The sequence below is a fragment of the Ricinus communis genome, chromosome 10 (genome assembly GCF_019578655.1).
Source record: "Ricinus communis isolate WT05 ecotype wild-type chromosome 10, ASM1957865v1, whole genome shotgun sequence".
Taxonomy (NCBI): Eukaryota; Viridiplantae; Streptophyta; class Magnoliopsida; order Malpighiales; family Euphorbiaceae; genus Ricinus; species Ricinus communis.
This window is the reverse complement of record NC_063265.1, coordinates 13,205,303-13,225,911: the sequence shown is the minus strand read 5'-3', so window position 1 is coordinate 13,225,911 and position 20,609 is coordinate 13,205,303. Positions and strand designations below refer to the sequence as shown.

At 33.2% G+C, this 20,609-nt stretch overlaps 3 protein-coding genes across 6 annotated transcripts; 1 reads left to right on the top strand and 2 right to left on the bottom strand.

Moving 5' to 3' along the window:
- Positions 1 to 761: 761 nt before the first annotated feature.
- LOC8274957 lies at positions 762 to 5,852 on the bottom strand. Of its 2 annotated transcripts, XR_001534760.3 has the most exons (4): positions 5,117 to 5,852; positions 2,940 to 4,368; positions 1,538 to 2,726; positions 762 to 1,220 (listed from the first exon to the last, which is right to left on the bottom strand). XR_001534760.3 is itself a non-coding variant. In XM_015715105.3 (3 exons), the coding sequence occupies exons 1-3, from the start codon at positions 5,367 to 5,369 to the stop codon at positions 2,540 to 2,542; spliced, it is 1,869 nt and encodes a 622-aa protein (XP_015570591.1). In that variant the 5' UTR covers positions 5,370 to 5,852; the 3' UTR covers positions 1,341 to 2,539. The 2 variants fall into 2 exon arrangements, 1 of the variants encoding a protein (XP_015570591.1); XM_015715105.3 differs by lacking the exon at positions 762 to 1,220 and having other exon boundaries at positions 1,341 to 2,726.
- Positions 5,853 to 11,109: 5,257 nt separating this feature from the next.
- LOC8274956 (nuclear envelope-associated protein 2) lies at positions 11,110 to 16,072 on the top strand. 3 transcript variants are annotated; one of them, XM_015715026.3, is made up of 7 exons: positions 11,110 to 11,344; positions 11,711 to 11,843; positions 12,074 to 12,405; positions 12,544 to 12,651; positions 14,566 to 15,027; positions 15,141 to 15,242; positions 15,585 to 16,072. In XM_015715026.3, exons 3-7 carry the CDS (start codon positions 12,202 to 12,204, stop codon positions 15,753 to 15,755), a joined length of 1,047 nt encoding a protein of 348 aa, XP_015570512.1. In that variant the 5' UTR covers positions 11,110 to 11,344; positions 11,711 to 11,843; positions 12,074 to 12,201; the 3' UTR covers positions 15,756 to 16,072. The 3 variants fall into 3 exon arrangements, with proteins under 3 accessions (XP_015570512.1, XP_025011953.1, XP_015570513.1); XM_025156185.2 differs by lacking the exon at positions 11,711 to 11,843 and having other exon boundaries at positions 12,164 to 12,405; XM_015715027.3 differs by lacking the exon at positions 11,711 to 11,843.
- A 645-nt stretch (positions 16,073 to 16,717) lies between these two features.
- LOC8274955 lies at positions 16,718 to 19,626 on the bottom strand. The gene is made up of 4 exons (XM_002512527.4): positions 19,228 to 19,626; positions 17,584 to 19,011; positions 17,369 to 17,498; positions 16,718 to 17,270 (listed from the first exon to the last, which is right to left on the bottom strand). Exons 1-4 carry the CDS (start codon positions 19,292 to 19,294, stop codon positions 17,084 to 17,086), a joined length of 1,812 nt encoding a protein of 603 aa, XP_002512573.2. The 5' UTR covers positions 19,295 to 19,626; the 3' UTR covers positions 16,718 to 17,083.
- Between the last annotated feature and the right edge of the window lie 983 nt (positions 19,627 to 20,609).

Sequence of the window (20,609 nt, the reverse complement as noted above, 5' to 3'; positions counted from 1 at the left end):
CTTTACAAATATATAATTCAAACCCAAAAGAAATTTAATAATTATGATACAGAGACATAAATATAATTTTAATATAAGAACATAGAAATTTATATATAATTTTCTAATTATTGTATCTAGTTTTTGTATAGATAATTATTATATTAATTGCAGTAAAAAAATTATAATAATACTGTATATAAGAATATTTTTTATATAATTATAAAAAATTTCAGTTACAATTTAAATCAATTGTAAGTAAAAATAAATTCTACATTATAATATATTGTACATATTATAATTCTTTCTTAAAATGTATTCTTCCATATATTAATTTATATTTTTTATATTAATTATAACAATTTAAATTAATTATAAATAAAAATAAATTCTATATTGTAATATGTTATCCATATTATAATTCTTTTTTAAAAATAAATTTTTCTATATATTAACTTATATTTCTTATGTAATTATAAAAAGTTCCAGTTACAATTTAAAACTCATATTTTCTATATATTAATATTTCAGTTAAATAATACATTAAATTATTAAAAATGATATCGTTGTAACTTATAAATTTATTTAATATATTAATAAATCTTCTTCATCCATCTCTTTTCGCTTGGAGTGCTTAATTAGTTTCTTGTAAACCGGTTTGGATGACTGCATTATTTATTGACTCAGTTGAATTAACATTGACTTGTCAAGTTTCTTTTTTGCTCTGTTGACTTGTCAAGATTAAGAGAAGTTGAAAGCGTCCTGATCCTAATTGAAATTACTTGGTCAAAACTGAGAGGACTCAAATAAAAGCCAGCACCTCAAAGTATTGGTGGGGACCAAGGAGCCATTGCTATCATCTGCCATTTTTGTTGGTTGGAAACCAGATTGATGGTTTCCAACAACATTATGAACCAGATTCATTCAGCTCACAGGGTGCTTGAGTTTACCAACAATTTCCACTATTGGATGATACGTAAAACCACTTTAAGAAATGGTTTTCTATAAGAAAGGCCAGAACCCAGAAGATACAACTACTGAAAGCTTCAGAATCACTGACTTTCAGTTATATGTCGGCAAATTCCATCGGAGAAAGTTATATGTTGGTAAAGAAAGCTAGCGTTATTATAGCAAAGACCCTAGTCACAAAAAAATTCAGCATCATGTTCTCACAAGGTATCTGCATTATCGATTTTCATTCAATAGCCTTTGGTGGAAGAGCGACACCATTTTGCTAAGGGCTACACCAAAATAATTTGAAACACATCAATAGGTGCCAAAAAAAGAAAACAAATTATAAGAGTTGCATTGGTATCTAAGGAAAAGGATTCAGAAATATAGTAAATCTTTAAGAAAATATAGGAAGAAAAATGATCTTATATATTCCCTTTTATTAAACATATATGAAAAAGTCCATACACAACTCGCCATATATTGAAAAAGTATTAACCTTTTATTCACATACTTAGGCTCATGCGGTAGAATTTCACACATTTATGCGGGAAAAGGGAAAACAGACAAAATAATCCAAAAAACTAACAAAGTACAAGAACATCACCTTCTTATTGACCTAAGTCCACACTTTGCTGTTGAGTGTGAAAAACATCATTTTCTGTTGAGTTTCTCATTCCCACTTCTTTCATTTGAAAATTATCTTTGTCGGAGCTCCCAGACTTCCAGCAAAAAGTTCCCAACTTTATATGATACATAAGTGATATGTCATTGATGTGTAACTTGATAATTTGAATGATCAACTCGCATCTTTTTCAATCAACTAGTCAAGCTTCCCGCCTCTTGACTTGAACCAATTTCAAATCCTCCCATCAAGTATAGTTTGGTTCAGTAATTTAGGGCAGTAACTTATGTATGATTTGAGGTAATAAATAATAAATTAATACCCCCTAGTTTAACAAGTAGAAAGGCGGTCTTTAATTAGCTAATATAATCCATATGCTGGAGAATAGAAATCTTTCCAGCAATTTTCTCTGGATGGCTTGAACTGGGAGCTTGTAACAGGTCTATCTTAATAAGGGTGAATTTCGGCACACTTCTGCGCTCATGCACACAAGCATCCCAGCCATGCAATCAAGCAGAACACCGGAATTGATGGTTGGAACAATCGTGGACATGTGCAGACAAGTATGCAAAACCCCAGTAAAGTCATGAAGATGTAAAAGAGGACATAAACGCAACTAGAGGCCACTGTCATAATACCTAGATATTGAAGGTAAAACTCAGATGCCAAAAGCATGTATATAAACTAAAAACCAGAAACTGAGAAGTTGTCTTGTGTAGTTTCCAATTTAAGCTTGTTTAAGCACTTCTTCAATTATATTCCTCAAGATAAAGCTTAAGACCTTTACCAGGGATGAGAAATTGAAGTAAGATCAGCTATTCCAATGCGCTTATCATACCACCATAAAAGTCTCTCTATTACCACCACCTCTCCATATCTAAAGAAAAAGAGCTTTTGCTATTTTAAGCACTCTTAACCTATGATAACTTTGTTTAGTGCCCTTAACTATCTACCAAGCCCTTTCCCTTGTACCATAAATTGAACCTATGTCCCAGCTGCAGACCCTAAATTACAATTGGCCTCTGCAAGAGTAATGGTAAGTGGTTGCCATCCTGATTGATGATGTATAATCCATTTCTTTAAGGCAATTACCATGTTTAAGATCTGAAGTATATTACCCAAAGCAAGTTCTTTCAAGCACATACTCTTTATGATAGTAGCTGCTTCATACCTGTATGATAGAAGAGAAAGAATGTCTGACAGCATGTTCACAATTACAGCAGAAACTTCGACAGTAATACATACACACGAGTGTACAACCATTCAATGGATTATACACATTCAATTGGATGGTTGAAGCTCATGCACATGACATAACAAGCTTACTGAGTCATTTTCTATCATGGGTATCCAAACTGATTTAAAGCAAAGGGATAGGCTTTACCTGCACTGAGAAGACATGATTGCAGATCGTCCTGCAGAGGATGCAAGAAATTTCTGAATTTCATCCCATGTTGCTTTTGGATATTCTTTCAGACTACCACCTATAGGGTTAACACATCTCCACAGTTTCTCATTCTTACCAACGTACAATTGCACAGCTCCTAGGTTTTGCTTCATGACCATCTGCTGCTCAATAGCGCTCTCAAGGGCCTTTTTGATGTCAGTATTGCGATGTTTGGGATCTCCATATCTAATGCAATCAGCTATATTTGCTTCAGTTGGCATAATCTTTTCACTTTTAAGAGTGTTCAAGGCAAGTAAGATAACTCCTATAAGGCCTTGGACATATTCTGAAGGTTTTGGGCATCCTGGCATTCCCCATATAACATTAACAGGAGCAACTTCAGTAGCTGTTGCTGATGAAGATGATGGTGGATATTCTGAACCACCAGGGTATCTATTATTCACTGTCTCATGATATCCTGATGGGTTGTTCTGCGTCGTATATCCATTTTGAGAATTATTTAAATTTACAGACTTTGGAGCTTTTCTCTTTGCATCATGTTTTTGCTCTCCATTTCTTCTTTGAGCATTTGGAGGATTGTGAAAGCTGGTAGGGTATCCAGAAATGTGCAAGTTGCCAATGTCAGGCACATTTGTAGGAGGCTCTGAGGTGAAGGTAGTTCCGTTGGGCCTAGGAGGCATTAGAGGAGCATGGATTTGAAAATTAGGAGGATACATGTTACCAGCTGCAAAATCAGGTTGCATAGCTGAGGCATTTGGCCTTAATGGCTGTGTAAAGTGACTTTGATGGTTGTCACGAACATTAGTGACATCACTCCAAGTAAAGTTAGGACTTCCAGGATTGAAATTCGGAGAAGGCCCACTTACAGTAACTTTTGGGACATAAGGACCAGGTTGATAGGAGTTTGAATTTGGCTGATCTTCTTGAGCCCAAACAGGCGCATTTGACGTTTTTGATCCATTTGTTTGGTTTAAGTTTCTTCGATTGGTTTTCCCTTTTTGTTTAGTTATGTAAGTAGTTCTCTGATTTCCCATATGGGGATTCTCAGAATAGGAATCTGATGGTTGCTTTAAGTGAACAGTGTCAGTAACAGGAATATGTAATGTGTCTGAAGTGGATGTATAACTAATATTACCAAGTGGCAGTGATTCAACCTCTCTCACTGGCGGTCCTCCAGCGACAAGACTCGTCCAAAGCCATACACTCCTAGCAGCTGCAAGGAGGGGTGCAGATGCTCGTTGGGGCTGTGCTAAAAGAATATTGTATCTCCTCATCCGCAATTGATGGAGAGCATTAGAGAAGTCTCTATCACCAGAGATTAACAAATAATTAGCAGGTGCAGGATTGTCCACTGCCCAGAACAACATATCCACAAGAATCTTCTTGTCACTCGCATCTTTAACACCTGTTAACAAGCAAAATATAACCAATGAGATAATAAAATCAAGGCATCAGGTCCTTTACGAAATAGAGAAACAAATGGCCAAATTAGAGAAAAAAATATAAGATAGTAGGACTCATAAGGCAGAATAAGATAAATTTTCTGAATAAATGACATGGTTAGATACATGCTAATCATCTAACTGACACAGTTGCGTAAAGCAGATATAGGAGATGTTGTAAAGAATTTATTGTCATGTTGACATGTTGGTGTTTTATGCTGTTCTAAGTTGCTTTGAATGCATTTCTCTAATCTCTTGTAAATTTATATACATATGGTGGCATGGGAAATTTTCTTTTCCTTTCCCTTTTTTAATAAATGTCATAAATTTCTATTTTGAGAAAGGGAAGCTGTCCACCCATAACCAGTAGCATACTTCAGAAACTGAGTAGTCTTTAGAATACCCAAATTAACTGTAATACTACAAAAAATACAATTACAGTTAACACAGAACTAGACCACTGCCTAGTCCTCCATAATTTGGTAAAAGAATTCGGTCTTTCGTTTTTTTTAAAAAAAAAAAAAAAAAAAGGAGAAAACGATAAGCGCAGCAAATCAATCGTTACAAAATGAAATCGATCCAGTTTCTACTTTAGGAACTCGGAAAAAAGTAAAGATCCAATCTTTCCACCACAAAACCACAAGAAATCATCAAAATCCAAAAACCCAACAAACAGATCAGCCAACACCACATAAAAGTAAAGTAACGAACCAGCTGGAACATGATTAAGTGCGATGCCAGTACTAGAAAGAGCTTGCTGTACAGCTGAATTAATCCGATTAGTATCTCCGTAAGCAGAAATAGATACTGGTCCACAATAATTCATCTTGACCAAAGCAGAGCTTATATTTTGAGCTATGGCATGTGGGTCACAGTCTCTTGGCACTTGACAATTTTCTATATCCCACCAAACTGAAATCTTTGCCGTCACATACTGTGGCTCTGCTCCTCCTTCTCCGCCCATAACTTTTCTCTCTCTGATCAATTCAAAGATTGATTTTTCTATAAGGAAATTGGTGACCTAAACCAAACCCAGTGACGGAGATATAGAGAGGGGTGGATTTGGCGTCTATTTACATAAAGATTTGGACAAACAAAGGATGCTTATTTGGGCACTTGAAGAATGAGCATTTCATAGGATAGAGAAAAGAGAGAGAGAAAGATTACGTTTTTATCCTTTCGCTAACGTGCGCGTTGATTCCGGAGATGATGGTGGCATCATTAAAAGACAAAGAACAGTAAAGGGTGTGCTGCTGCTGCTGTGGTCTTGAGTTGAGATGAGATGGCTTATTGCTCTGTAAGTCAAGCCAGAGATGGTTGCGAGTTGGGTCTTCTGGACTCTTACCTTCCAGTTTACTCACTGGCAGTGGCATGGATTTAAATAAATGGTCTTTGGGATCATTATTGGATAATCGAGTTTTGCCATATACCAATCAGTTTATGCCAATTGGACATGACAAGGGCTCATCGTTTTAATGGGTTGCAATTTTCCAATATAAACGTATAGAAAGGTGTATTGCTGGTAGACTAGTCATGTTGATTCTGCGGTCAGTGTCAGATTCACGATGGTTGAATTGGTTTTCCGAGTTTTAGTTTAAAAAATAGTATTTTAAAAAAAAAGGAGCTATTTTCTTTGGGTCTAATCTGATTTTGCAATCTATAATTTTTTTCTAAAATCTAATTATAAGGACAATTTAGCAATTTAAGTGAGGGCATATATTAAATTCGGAGTTAGATTACTAGAACCTCTTGATCTGTTTGAAATCTAGCCCAGCCTAATTTGTTTTTTTCTTTTAAAAGAAAAAAAAAGATTTTTATATTTCTATTTTGAATTTTAAAATTTATTATAAAAATATGAAACACTATTGATCAGAAAAGCTCAAATAAACTTAAAGTGAAAAATGTTTGTCTAAATTTAAAAATTTTCGGGCGGACCGCAATGCAGTCAAGTCCATGAATAGATTTATAGCAAAGTATAGTTACCATTTTATATTTGTCATAAAAAAGATAAAACCCTATTTAATACATATGAATATTTTGATTATCAATAGCAAATGCTTTTTAGCACTTGAATTATATTCTAAATTTTGTTATCAAATTATTTAAGACCATATTCGTTCTTTTTATGATTCTAACCGAATTAAAGATTAAAACTAAATATTTTAATTTAGTTAAAAAATTTTGATGTTTGAATTGATCATATTCATGTCTAGTCATTTTGTAGTAAAAAAAAAAATCACATATTTTGTATGAAATTATTAAGTAGTTAGGACGAAGATAAATTTATTCTTTTACAACATAAAATTTATTTTTAATAATCAATTATTAAATAATAATATTTGTTATTTTAAATCAGTATAGATATCAAAAAAAGACGGAAGAATCATTTTTATAAACAATAATAAATGCATATCTTAATTACTTTTAAGAAAGAGTTTTTCATAAATAAATAAATAAATATATATATCCCTCAATTTCAAAGGAAATTTATTTATTTGATTAAAAATTTTATATTTTTATTAATTAGAATTAATTGTACGTACTATATATATTCAACAATTTAATATAAATAACTCACAATTCCCTCGAGTTCGTAGCTATAATCATTGTGTAGGAAAGGTGGTCAAGTAGTTCAAGGCGTAGCATTGGAACTGGTATGTAGGCTTTTATTTATTAAAGGTTCAAATTTCTCTCTTTTCATACTTTCACCTAACTTATATTAAAGGTTCAAATTTCCCTCTTTTCATACTTTTACCTAACTTATCAAGCATAATGTATCAAATCTTACAACAATGGATAATATTTATTTCAACAATTAAGCCTTTTCCTGATATAGATGGAAAAAATAGATGTATAAATAGAAACAACTTTAAAAACGAATATTTATTTCAACAATTAAATCTTTTTCCTAATATAGATGGAAAAATTAGATGTATAAATAGAAACAACTTTTGAAACGAATGGGACTAAATAGATGTATACTGAAGAAGATCATTCTTCTTCCTTTTTTTGGAAATAAAATGAGGATATGGGCAAAATTGATGAAATAAAAGATATCTAAATGAATGAAAAGAAAAAAAAAACAAATGATGGACTTTAATAAGACATGCTATAAATATAGATCATATTATAAAACTTTTTATTTGGATGACAATAATGAAAATTCGAAATTTGAAATATTGATAAAGAAAAAAAAAACAGAGTGAAACATGATAACTAGTTCAAAAGTACTGAAATTACAACTTGACATGTGGTTTTAAAGTGAATCAAAATTTAATTCTCACAAATAATAATTTAGTTTTGGTTAAGATGATTTATTTTGGATCATATCAAGTCGTAGTTTTAGTTTAATTTTGGTTTCAAGCCAAATTTATAAAAAATTAACTGAATACTTTCCATTATCTTACCTAATTTTTGGGCTAGTCCGGTAAGAAATGGACATGTGGCCGTATGTCCGCCTACAACGAAATAGCGAAAATAAATCTAAAAGTGTATAAATAATATATTAAATATATAGTATATTAAAACTCTTAAAAAATTTATTTTAATATCATAAAAATTCCGTTCATATGCTCTAAAGTAAATTTATATATATACATGTCGAAAATAGTGGATGTGGAAATAGGAAGGATCCTCAGAGTCTATTTATTTATAGAAAATTATATAGTTTTTTAAAATATTTTTAAATAAAAATAGAAAATAAAATTTTATGTTTATTTGTATTATTTTTCTAAAATAACTAGAGAATAATTTTTTATATTTTTAAAATTATAACTAAAACTTATGAAAAATTTTAAAAACAAGTTGAGCATGTACAAGAAGTCACTTATTTCTATGTATACAAAAAATCACTTATTTTTAAATATTTTTAGTTTATATATTTCAAATTACTTTTATAATTAAACTATTATTTAAATAAAAAATAAAATATTTTTAAAATAAATATGTTCTACAAATTTTTACAATTCTTTGACAAAAATAATATTTTCTATTTTTCTAAAAATTTGAAAAATAAAAATAAAAGAAAATTATAAGGCCCGTAGCATTGCATTTGCATTGTCTATTCAACGGAAACCCGAAAAACAAGCTTTGAGTTGGTTGTGGAGGAAACCGCAGGCCCACAAAAATAATGACGCGTTACTTAAACACCTTGGAAAAGAAAAGAACCGTTACAGTGCAGTCTAAATTACTATATTATCCCTCCTTGTTTGGTCACATTTACGTCTGCCAACAAACTGCCCTTGCTATCGTGCGCCTTTCTTTTTCCTTTTTCTGTTAGAAAATAGAAATTAACAGACGAGTTTTAAGCACACGAATGAACCCATTTTACAAAGTAAACAGCAGCTTCTTGTAAAGTTCTTGCTACCAATAAATCAATATTTTTGACATACAGCTAAAGTACAAATATGATTTCATTTTCCTTCATCTACAATTTTATTTAATATAATTTTTAATTATAAAAATTATTTTATAATAATTTACTGTTAAATTAATTATCAAAATACTTCTAAAGTTATTTCGTGTCTAAGAAAAATTTAAAAAATATATATTAACATTAGTTAATATAAATTAATTATATAAGTAATTTTGTTATAGAAAATAAATATAATAATAATATTAAATAATAAAAATTTAAAAATATTAATTTTAAGACAGTAAAAATATAAAAATATCAAATTAAATAATATTTTTCCTTTTAACACAAGGCAAGGACAACAAGAGCAAGTTCCTGGGAGTGACTCTCTTCTTGCCACAGATTCCTTTTTATTTTGTTTGGATTTAGTCAACAAGTGTTAGGTTAAAGAACCTCCAAACACTCCCTTGCCTAACTTTTTCCTTTTTTGTCCTTAAATCCTTTTAATTTAAACTTTAAGAGATACCTTTAAAAAGATAAGCACTCTTTTACTTTTCATGTTTGGAGGAAAGTCCGAACATCATAATTAAGAAAGATAATTTTTAATACTAAAAATATAATTTATTATTTTGTAGAAAGATTTAACTAAAAATTTCTTTGAACCATACGTGTTGAAGTGATATATAATGTTAAAAGTGATATAACTTTAGCCCTTGCTTAGTTGTAGATATTCCTTTTCCTTTTTTTATTTTTCAAATTTAAATTTTTATAAAACTTGCTATCATATGTATTTGAATAAGTTTTAAAATTTCAAAAATAAACTTGAAATAAATAAAGTAATTTTTTTTATTTTTATTTAAAAATAAGTGATTTGTTGTGTAAAGAAAAATATAAAAATATCTTAAAGCTTGTTTTTTAAGATTTAGCTATAATTTTTAAAATATAGAATATTATTTTTTATTTTTATTTGAAAAATAACACAAGTAAATATAAAATTTTATGTTTTATGTAAATATTTTAAATTTTTTATAAGAAACTGACACAGTTTTTTATAAACAAATACATCTTCATATTGGTGAGATTTGAATTCTGAGGGATCATTTCTAAAATAATCACACAGAAAAACCTATAAATGGCAATACTACACTGCAAAAATAGATGGCAATTTCATCCTCAACTACTAATTTAGTAAACACATTCAAGTAGCACCTGTCTTGTATACAATCTTTAATTATTTGCCAACTGTATTGGCAGCCTCTTAGATTTCTTTACTAATAATATTTTATACCTAATAAAAGATTGATTTTCAGTATGATTTAGCCACCTATAAAATTAACTTAATTGAAATCGAAATTTTTATACAGTATTATTTCGATGATAAATTGGAATGATTTATCCGATTCTAGTTAAAGATGACAATTTGCTCCGTACTTGTAGGTAAATCCGTATCTGATCGAAACAGGGCGAAGAAACCCACCTCGTTACTAGTGCCGGGATGAGAATAAATTTAAGACACTCTGCTCTGTTCTGCTCCAAACTATACCCGAAATATTTATATATATAATTTTTTATAAAATATATTAAATATTATTTAAATCTAGACTTTATTCCTTTAATTATATTTAATAATAATTAAAATACTAAATAAATATATTAAAAAATAATAAAAATATAGTTTTAATATAAAAATATATAAAATAAAATATAGTAAATACTACCCGAATCTGAATCCAACCCAGTTTGAAAAACTTTTTCTACCCTGTACCTAATGTTAAACTCAGCCATTGCCATTCTTAGTTCTAGTTTCGTTTTTAGAATATAAACTGTTAGTTCGGTTTCAATTTAAAACCAAAGTAAAAGACAGATAAATTATACATGAGGAAAATGCAATAATAAATATATATATATATATATAACATTGTTATTTTAATATTTATCAGAAATCCAACAGAACCGAAACCAAATTTGAAATCGACTCAGCTCCTTGAAGCCCAGTTTCGATCCGATTCAAAGGAACTAGAACCGTCGGCTCCAGACTGGCAGGAACCATAATTCAGGTCCACATAAAATTATTGGTCATATAGGCCCATTACGGCCCATAAAGAGAGGGAGTAGTCGACGTTAGCATCCAACGGCTTCCAACTATCCACGTGACATAATCTTAGTAGTTCCAGCTCAAAATGTTCAGATTTGCCGCGCAGCAAGTCAAAAGGTAGGAATCTGAACGCTAGCTTCGGATTTTGTCATAAAACGAACCTAAGGTTCGGAGACACCGAACTGAAAAGCCACTAAGAAAACCTCAAATCCGAACCTAAATTCAGTTTCTCCCTCTTTATGTCTGTTTTTAAGACATGTTGCTTAGAAACAGCGACTCTCACTAACTCGTTCACTATACCCTAAATAAAAGACAAAAATCCCAGTAAACAAAGTAAAACCAATAACCTTTTTTTCTTTTTGGAAAAAACACCCCTAAATTCAAGTCTCTTGTTTTCCTTTGGTTTCCATTTCCAGCCCCTGATCTTATCGAAACCCCAAATCACCGCCTGTTATGGTGGCCTGAGCTCCGCCATTGCTGCTATAAAAAGGTGACAGCCTTCTCCCTCTTTTAGTTGATTTTTCTTTGGGTTTTTGTTAATTGAAAGCTTAAGTTGTTTGGACTTTGCTGATGAACTTCGTTTTTTTTTTTAATTTAATGAAACGGCTGCATTTTTCTTTCTTTCTTGTTTGTTAAAAAATTCTTAAGCTAGATTTATTTTTGAAACTTGTTTCTTAAAAGACCCTTTTGAGTTTTGAATGTACGTTTCTTCTCTCTCTCTCTCTGTCGATTTTAAACTGTTTTTAGTTGGTGTTCTTTTGTCCCTTTTCTAGGAATTTTAATTTTTTCTCGAGAAAATTAAAGAGGGTTTCTTTTGAACTGTAATTTAAAGAGTTTGGTTGCTTGGAATATGCAGGTTCAAGTTTGAATTTTTGTTGCTTATTTCTATGTCTACACTCGCTGGAATTATTTATTTGGTTGAAAGTGACGCACCCTTTACGTGTTTCTCTCTCTTTCTTTCTCCCCATATTGCTTGAAGTTGAGAGAAGGTGCGTTTTTCGCCATATAAAATAATAACAATTATTTTTTCCTGGACTAGAATTTTCTTTAGTTAACATGTAATAAATGTTAAAAGGATTGTTTAATTGACTTGGATTTCGAATCCCTCAAGTTTTAAATCCTCATGGCATATGTACTGTAGATTTAAAGTTACTGGTCTTTATTTTTTTTTTTTATGCCGTTTATATTAAATGCCTAACTACCACTTTCACATGCACAGATTAAAGACCATAGCTTTCACTTCAAGCACTGCATAGACCAAATGGGTTTTCATTTCTAAAATTTGATTCACCATACCAATTCGTATCAGATCTTCAACGTTACCGTTTGATCAAATAAAAAGCTCTGATGTCGGTTTTGGAAAAACCATCGTCAAGTTCATCTTCACTGTCTGTTCCAGTTAGAGAGCTTGATCCGTTGTTAAAGGATTTGAATGAGAAGAAGCAGAGTTTTAGGAGGAACGTGGTCTCTTTAGCTGCAGAGTTAAAGGAAGTTCGTAGCCGCCTTGCATCTCAAGAGCAATCATTTGTAAAAGAGACTCTAACAAGACAGGCATGTGATTTTGTGGGTTTGGGTTTGGGTTCTTTTTGTATGATTCTTGTTTTTCTCCTTTTTCTGGGTCTTTTTGATTGTGGGGTCTTGTGGGTTTGTTTATTAGAATTAAAGTTTGTGTCCTTTTGGTTTTTGCAGGAAGCAGAGAACAAGGCTAAAACCATGGAAGAAGAGATTTGTATATTGCAGAGGAGATTGGAGGAGAGGAATGGCCAGCTGCAGACTTCCGCTTCTACTGCTGAGAAGGTCCCACCCATTTCTCACTCTTCTTCCAATTTTTTTATTTATTTGTAGTTGCTTTTAATTTCTGCATTTGAAATCCTACTCTTGATTCCTATTTGAAACTCAAACATGGTTTGCTAATGCAGTTATTTCCCATAAGGACTAAGTTGATCCGGCTTGAAATGTTGTTTCTTGTGTATCTCATCTAATCACATGATCCACATATCTAATCCTCATCTCTTTGGATGACTCCATATCTTTTGGCTTTTATTATATGTTTTCTTGGGCGGAGCCCATAGGAGGAAAAGTTGAGCGTCTCATACTTTTTTCTATCATTGTTTCTTTTTTACATGTTGCTTCAATAATTCAAACTAACAAATAAATAAAGACGAATTGAGAAAAGAGATTATGTTTTCTTCAACACTTGAATTAGAAACGGCTGCACAGATTCTTAGGTCTTATGTTGCTTGGTAATCATTATGGCTTACTCTTTAGAACACTGTTGCTACTATTTTAAGAAAAATATGCTTAATAAACAAATTGGAGCCGCCACTTTTAAATGGCCTATGTAGATTTTGTCTTTAGTTATTGGAAGTAAATTTGGATATCATTCAATATTTTTCTTGTTCATAAATTGATAAAGATGTGATACATTGTTGGTAGCATTAATTATCATTTAGTAATTGGAAATATAGTTGGTCAATGTGCAACTTTTCTTGTTAGTAGAATTGATAACATAAATGATAGACTTTTGGAATAAGCAGGACTGAAATTAATTTCACTCTAGTAAATATAACCCTTCTCTTGGCAACGATGATTCCAGATTAAGCCTTAGCTGAAGCTATTAGTATCGTCAGTGACTTTATAGGAGCCTTGAGGACCCATGTGTACCATTGCAATTGCTGCCAAAACTAATACTTGGCACATTTTCCTTGAACATTCAACTTTCCCTTGGGTGAAAACAAATGGTCGAAATAAAATACAAAGGAAAAGCACTTTTCGTGCGTATGACGATGCCTGTTTGCTTGTGCTTGTCTGTATTACTCTTTTGCACATATGTTTGACAGGCTACGAGCTAATGAAATTCTTCAATGTTGTCTATTATGTTTATAAGCTGTCACTTTTAAAGAAACCAAATAGGTAGCATTTTCATGACAAGATGTTGCATAGACAGAAACGAATTTGCCCTTTAAGCTCTTGCGTCTTCCTTCATGAGGTAAACTTTACATAATTGCATCTATGCTCTTAGCTTATGGTAAGAGCAAATGGTTATAAGTAGGAATTCCATTTAGGCTTTCATAACTTAGCTGCCCGATTTAAAGGACATTAGAATCTAAAGCAAGAGCGGCAACATGAAACTTGTGGACAGTAATGCAAGGGTGCAAAATATGATATATTGAATAAAAATAAAGTGAGCTGGCTTTGTGCATGGGTTTCTGTTATCAAATAAATGAGGGAAAGAAAAGCATATTAACAAAGCATTCACAGCAATCATTCTTTGAGAGTCACTATTTTAAAAGAGAATTCTATTTGCAAGAAGTGTCAAGATCTAGCTACAACCTTTAAGCATTCATAATAAATTCTTTTAGGTGATTATCTGGTGCTCTTTTTCTGTGCTTAGGTTGCTCCTTCCTGCCCTTCTTAGCATGAATAGTATGTGGCATAACTTCTTTTTCTCTTCAAGAAGAGATCATAACAATTATACAAGTTGATTATAAATGGAAAGAAAAAAGAGACATGAAACCAAAAACAATTCAATATGTCTAGGTTCTGCCCTTCCTGCCTTCTAGGGGCCTCTGATACTGAGTTTTTGCTTATAAGAATACCTGTACATTTTGCATATAACCGTATTTGGATTAGGCCAGTTATTGTTTGTCATTAGCTTTGCACCATCTGCCACTTAAGCTGTTCCAATTCTAAGTCTTTAATGTCAAACAGTACCTCGACGAGTTGGATGGTCTTAGATCACAGCTTGCAGCCACTCAAGCAACTGCAGATGCAAGTGCTGCTTCAGCTCAATCAGCCCAGCTTCAGTGTTTAGCACTACTAAAGGAATTAGATATGAAGAATAGTTCGTTAAAAGAGCATGAGGATCGTGTGACTAGGCTAGGAGAGCAGTTAGACAATTTACAGAAGGATCTTCAGGCAAGGGAATCCTCCCAAAGGCAACTGAAAGATGATGTTCTTAGAATTGAGCAAGACATTATGGAAGCTATTGCAAAGGCTGGAACTGGAAAAGATTGTGAACTAAGGAAATTATTAGATGAGGTTTCGCCAAAAAATTTTGAGAAGATCAATAGACTTTTGGTTGTTAAAGATGAAGAAATAGCCAAATTGAAAGATGAAATAAGAATTATGTCTGCCCATTGGAAGCTCAAAACTAAGGACTTAGAAACACAGGTGCATGTATATTCACACTTCCATTGCCTACTTTGTTTAGTTTATGTCTTACATTTCAGCATCTTCTTTGAAGTGCATGGACCTACTTGTTTATTAGACATTTTTTCTAACAGTTAGAAAAGCAGCGGCGAGCTGATCAGGAGCTGAAAAAGAGGGTGTTGAAGTTAGAATTCTGTCTTCAGGAAGCTCGTTCTCAGACAAGAAAGCTCCAAAGGGTAAGTGTTTCTACACTGTTCTTCCAAGAACAGAATGTGGCATTTGACTGCAACGGACAAAGACTTCCACCTATGTGCTATTTTACAGACAAGGAGAGCATCATATATACAAAATTTACAAATGCTTGCCTTAATAGCACTTAGTTATAGTTGACTAGATGGACCACGTCCTTGTGGTATAATGGCTACATTATACTGTCTGTGGGTGGCTCCTAGCTTAAGTTCTACTCAAGTTAAATTTGTTGAATGCTAACTTTAATTCTGGGGAATATCCCTTGGTGCTGTTTCTCATTAAGACAGAAAATTGTTATTTTGCTCAGATATCTCTATTTCTTGTAACAGATGGGAGAGCGGAGGGACAAAGCTCTAAAAGAACTCAGAGAACAGTTAGCAGCAAAGCAACAGTCTCTACCTGTGGGTAATAGTGAAAAGCAAAATTTCTGGGAAACTTCTAGCTTCAAGATTGTAGTTTCCGTGTCAATGTTGATCTTGGTCGTAGTTTCCAAGCAATAATAAGAAAATGATGTTATACAGTTGTGTATAAAGTTTATGATACCTTGAGTTTAGGAGAGCTGTAGAAGCCAACTTGCTCTTTAGAAATGGTCAAAATAGATGCCCTCTTTAATATGTAGCCATTTTCAAGAAGTGCATTTTTCTTTTTCTTTTTTTCTGTTATCACTAGAAAGCACAACTGTTTTGAACATATGCTGGCATTTTGGCAACCAGAACCAGAATGTTGTAGGTATCGGCACAAAAATTCCGGAATGTAGGATATTAAATATAAGTTCTTTAATGTTGAGTTAATGGCATTGTACAATATTTCTAGTTTTTCTTGTATTGTCAATGATGTTTATGAACCTAGTGTACGACAAAATGATGCATTACTCGAGTGTTCATGAGATAGTGCTGTAGTTTATAATAATATGTTTCCTATTGCTGAGCCATTATTGAAGTAAAGGATGTTTGGTGAAGCGGTGATTAATTTAAATTTAATGATTTTCTACTACAATTGGCATCCAATGCCGTATAGGCGGCTATCATAAATGTCAGTGGTAGTTGGCATTTGGCAATGCTCTTTTACTGTATTGGAGTCTGGTTCTATTTGACTAGCTTGCTAGGCCAGCATTTTCCAATCAGTATGGAAATGGAATGATTAGAGCATCTTTGACAAAGAAGAGTTAGCATGTGAAAACTGGGTTATAAAATAAAGTAAAGATGCTGATTTGACATGGACAAAAGAGAATTCTATGTCAAAAACTACATGACATGTTTCACTCCTGAGTAATGACTAGGCCTATTTGAACTCAACATGGTCAGATAGAGAAAAAGCTCGTTTCTACCTACCAGTTGTACAAATTATGGAGCAAGTTCGTCATTTATTTTCGTATTACAGCACTCGGTTTGGTCATTTGTTATGCAGTTCCGCTCATCAGTTGGTCATGTAACTTCATAATTTAGCTGGAGCACGCAAGTAATAATACAAAAGCTAAACTGGAAACTTTGCTATCTTTCAAAGATATACAGGAACAAATTGCCCTTGTACTACTACTATAACTCCTATCCAACCTCACTACCTTTTACTACTAACAGAAGTCTTTAAATAAACATGCAATTATATTTCATGTGGGATTAATATTGTACCTTCAGCAAAACATCTTTACATCTGAGCAGTCTCGCGCACTCCAGTTAATCTTTAGCGGGATCTAGGCATTATAACTCATCCTCGTGGAACTCATCTTCTGTTTTTTTTTTTCCTGTAATGGTGGTTGTATCTGCAACTCTGATCTGCTGTTGAAGCATGAGTTTCCAACCATTTAATGCACATGGAAAAATGCTCCCTTCTACATGTCTAGTGTGATTGTTCTGGCAATGAACAACGTTACCAAAATGATGCACCCAAAAGATGGATGAAAAGAAGCTGACTTGGATGTGGAACTGTTGAAACCAGGAGGGGTTTCAGACCCAAAAACTGTTCCTGTTCCTGAGCCGGGGCTGCTTGAGTTTAAAACTGATGGTGGAGTCCCAGTTCTGCAGAAGGCACATAAAGTCATGATTAAGTTATTGAATGAGTATTTGGAAGAAAAAAGAAAAAGAGCTTTAAATAACTATGTGACTAGATACTTTACCCTGATTCTCCAGTTCCCGGAGTTGATGGTGTTATTGCCGGATTTGTAGTTGGACTTGGTGGTGTTGGCAATGTTGTCGTTGATGATGGTGATGATAATGACGATGATGGAAAAACACAGGAACCAGTACCTGTTGCACTTTTGTGAGGATCTTGGAACAGTTTTGAATGCTTAGAGGCATAAAAAGGCATTGCTAATTCAATAACATTTCTTACTTGGATTGCTGCTGACTATACTGGCTGTCCCTCCAAAATCACAGCTGGTTGCTGCAGGATTCTTCTGATAATAGCTGTTGAATGCAAATGAGGCATGGTTTTGCAGAGTATTTGGATTATAACAGCTCCCACCTTGTTGGATCTGTGAACAATCAGCACCTCCCATTCCACAAGCATAATCCAGCGCTGCTTGAAGTGCAATTTCCGATACCCCGGTCTTGGCTACACACCAGCTTTGTCCTGGAATTGCGGGAGCATTTGTTGTTGCAGGAGGCGTCACAGGATTAGTGGCTGGTGTTGTGACTGGAACATTTCCTGGCGGGGCAGGATATGTTGTGACAGGATTTGTTATTGGTTGCATCCCAGGAACCGTAATAGGTGCTACTGGTGTTGTGACTGGATTGGTGATTGGTGCTGGTGGATTAACAGCAGGATTAGTAGGTGGAAACAAAACAGGTGTAGTGGAGGGGACTTGTACAGGAGTGGATACAGGATTAGCTGGTGTTATAGTGACAGGATTAGTAGCAGGGACAGTGACAATTGTTGGCGTGGGATTATCTGGGGGAAGTGTGACTGGTGGATCGATTTCATCATGTGATATAGCTTTCAGGCTTTTCATGAGTTCCCGTCGAGCAGAAGGAAAGATTTGTTCATGCTCCCTTCTAAGCTCTTTTTCTGCAAAACCTTCTGTAGAAGATACTTCTGCATATAATTCAGCTACCTGACCTGCAATCTGAGTATTCTCTAATGATTTTGATAACTTAGCTGCAAATTCAGCTACTTGTTTTGCACTAGGATATACGAGGCTCTTGACTGTCATGATTATATCAACATCATAGCAAGGAAGTATAGAAGTTGCAAGTGTAGCTTTCTTGATAATTGATTTGACGAAAAGATCTCCCATGTTTAATTCTACACTATCATCAATACTGCCTTCTACAATAACGAAGGACCTAATTCTCTTGATAAACCCTAAAACCCTATGCAGGTCATTTTCTTGTTTCCCATTCAGATTCTCCAAGAATGACAATGCAAATGCCACAGATACCTTAACATCATTATAAAAATTAGAACTCCTTAGAACAGAGTTGATCATGTTCAAGGAGGATAAAAGCTTAGACAAGTCACTGCTACCTCTTACTGCTATACTTTTGATTTTGACATGAGGCAGTAAGGTAACTAAATGGGTTTTAAGCCACAAAATAGCAGATGATTTAGAATTTGTAAAATTCTCAACTAGACTTTCATCTAAGTAAAGATCAACTAACACATTAGTATTGGGAAGTGTACTTAAAACCCTATGATCTGCAACAAAAACTCGAACATGAGATATAAAGACCTTGTTTTGCTCAAAGAGTGACAGTGTTCTGCTAATTGATGAAGCAGCAACACTACTTTTAACATTATAGGAGAAACCCACCTGGGTTCCTGCAAAATACAAAGAAAAAAGGATGTCATATAACAAATCTGCAAAAGAAGCACTTCATCTATGACTATTTATTAATATAAAGTTATAAAGATCTTGCAAATGGGCTGTACCATTAATATGATCATACAAACAAAACTGATTCCTTTCCATTTATGTTCCTCTACATAATTCAACAAAGAAAAAGAAAATATAATCAAGAAACAGCAGTTGCTTACCAGAAGAGCAGAAAGAGAGAAGAGACGAGAAGAGAAGGAAGAGACACTTAGAAGCTAGTTTGGCCATGGAAATTATTTTCTTGTTTTGGGAAGAGAGGCCAAGGAATTTTAACAAGATTCAGAAAATGGCTGTGCTTAAAAGACAACGCACAGAGATTGGAATGGGATAAAAGACAGTAGAGAGAGAGAGAGAGAGATAAAGTGGTGCAGATAAAAGGTAAGGAGAGAAAAGGAAAGAAGGAAAAAGTAAAAGGGGAAGATGAATTGATGACTATGTTACATGTAATGATAAAGAAAAAAGATGTTACTTTGTCATGAAGGATGGGGGTTGGCAATATTCTGCTTCTTCTTCAACAGTACAGAGAATCATCCAATGCTTTTCTTTTTCTTTCTTCCTTTATATCTTTCCCCAAAGACAATTAGGCTCTCAAGATATAAAGCAATCTCACTGAGACAAGTTGCAACCCATACATATGTTATGCTTACATGCATGTAGACACATGTTAATATGACCAAATTTAGTGGCATGTCTGGAGCACATTTTCTTAAAAGGGCATGTAAAAATTTTAATTTTAATGATATAAACCCTGCTTACTTGCTGGCTTATTTAGTTTAACAGTAAATACACATTTCGATGCTACAAGATAACAGTGATGTGAAGACATGTCTTGACAGATTAAGCTGGTAGAGATTACCCATAAAGCTAAACAGCAAGCCCTGATATTTTGCCTTGATATATGCTTAGTTTATCCTACTACTTTTTTGACAAATATTTATAACCTGCACAGTCCTGCAAACTCACTCACAGTTAATGTTTGCCATTTACTTGGGTGTAAGACAACAGAGAATTCAAGCTCATGAGTTACTAATCATCCACCAATTGAAAAGTTTAACTTGCTGATACATTCTCCAGATATCAGCTAATAAATTTAATCCAACATTTTTAACACTAAAACCAATGTAAGTTAAAACTTTTTTGGATTTCCCTTTGTCTTTAGATCTAATAATAGCACAGCATTGACCAACAGAACTAATTGCTTCATGTTGTTATTTTCTTTTCTTTTTTTTAATATTCAGCTTTGCAGAATCTGATCACTGTATTAAAAGTTGGATATGATAAAATGATAGGAGATGCAACTTGCAAAAGATTTTAGAAGAAAAGGAGGATGCAGAATCATCATGAGGATTCACAAGAATGCATGTAGATACATTACTTGAGGCTAATCCAAAAGCAAAACTGCTGTCAGCATGCATTAATCCTATCCTAAGCTTAAACCATTAAGGATTTAAAGTTGGTTGGACAATGAAAAAGAAGATGTTGAAGTCAAATTTGCTTAGCTCCACACGGACCATAATAACATTTATTTAATGTTAACAAAAAA

What these genes read in the sequence shown, in the direction of transcription:
- LOC8274957 (XM_015715105.3), bottom strand. Translation starts at nt 5,369, where the DNA reads ATGGGCGGAGAAGGAGGAGCAGAGCCACAGTATGTGACGGCAAAGATT. An exon ending in ACTTAATCATGTTCCAGCTG is followed by an intron (nt 4,369 to 5,116) that starts GTTCGTTACTTT and finishes GCTTGTTAACAG; the next exon opens with GTGTTAAAGATGCGAGTGAC. An exon ending in ATCATGTCTTCTCAGTGCAG is followed by an intron (nt 2,727 to 2,939) that starts GTAAAGCCTATC and finishes TCTATCATACAG; the next exon opens with GTATGAAGCAGCTACTATCA.
- LOC8274956 (XM_025156185.2), top strand. Translation starts at nt 12,202, where the DNA reads ATGTCGGTTTTGGAAAAACCATCGTCAAGTTCATCTTCACTGTCTGTT. An exon ending in CCGCTTCTACTGCTGAGAAG is followed by an intron (nt 12,652 to 14,565) that starts GTCCCACCCATT and finishes AATGTCAAACAG; the next exon opens with TACCTCGACGAGTTGGATGG. An exon ending in AGACAAGAAAGCTCCAAAGG is followed by an intron (nt 15,243 to 15,584) that starts GTAAGTGTTTCT and finishes TTCTTGTAACAG; the next exon opens with ATGGGAGAGCGGAGGGACAA.
- LOC8274955 (XM_002512527.4), bottom strand. Translation starts at nt 19,294, where the DNA reads ATGGCCAAACTAGCTTCTAAGTGTCTCTTCCTTCTCTTCTCGTCTCTT. An exon ending in TCTCTCTTTCTGCTCTTCTG is followed by an intron (nt 19,012 to 19,227) that starts GTAAGCAACTGC and finishes TGTATTTTGCAG; the next exon opens with GAACCCAGGTGGGTTTCTCC. An exon ending in TATAGTCAGCAGCAATCCAA is followed by an intron (nt 17,499 to 17,583) that starts GTAAGAAATGTT and finishes AAAGTGCAACAG; the next exon opens with GTACTGGTTCCTGTGTTTTT.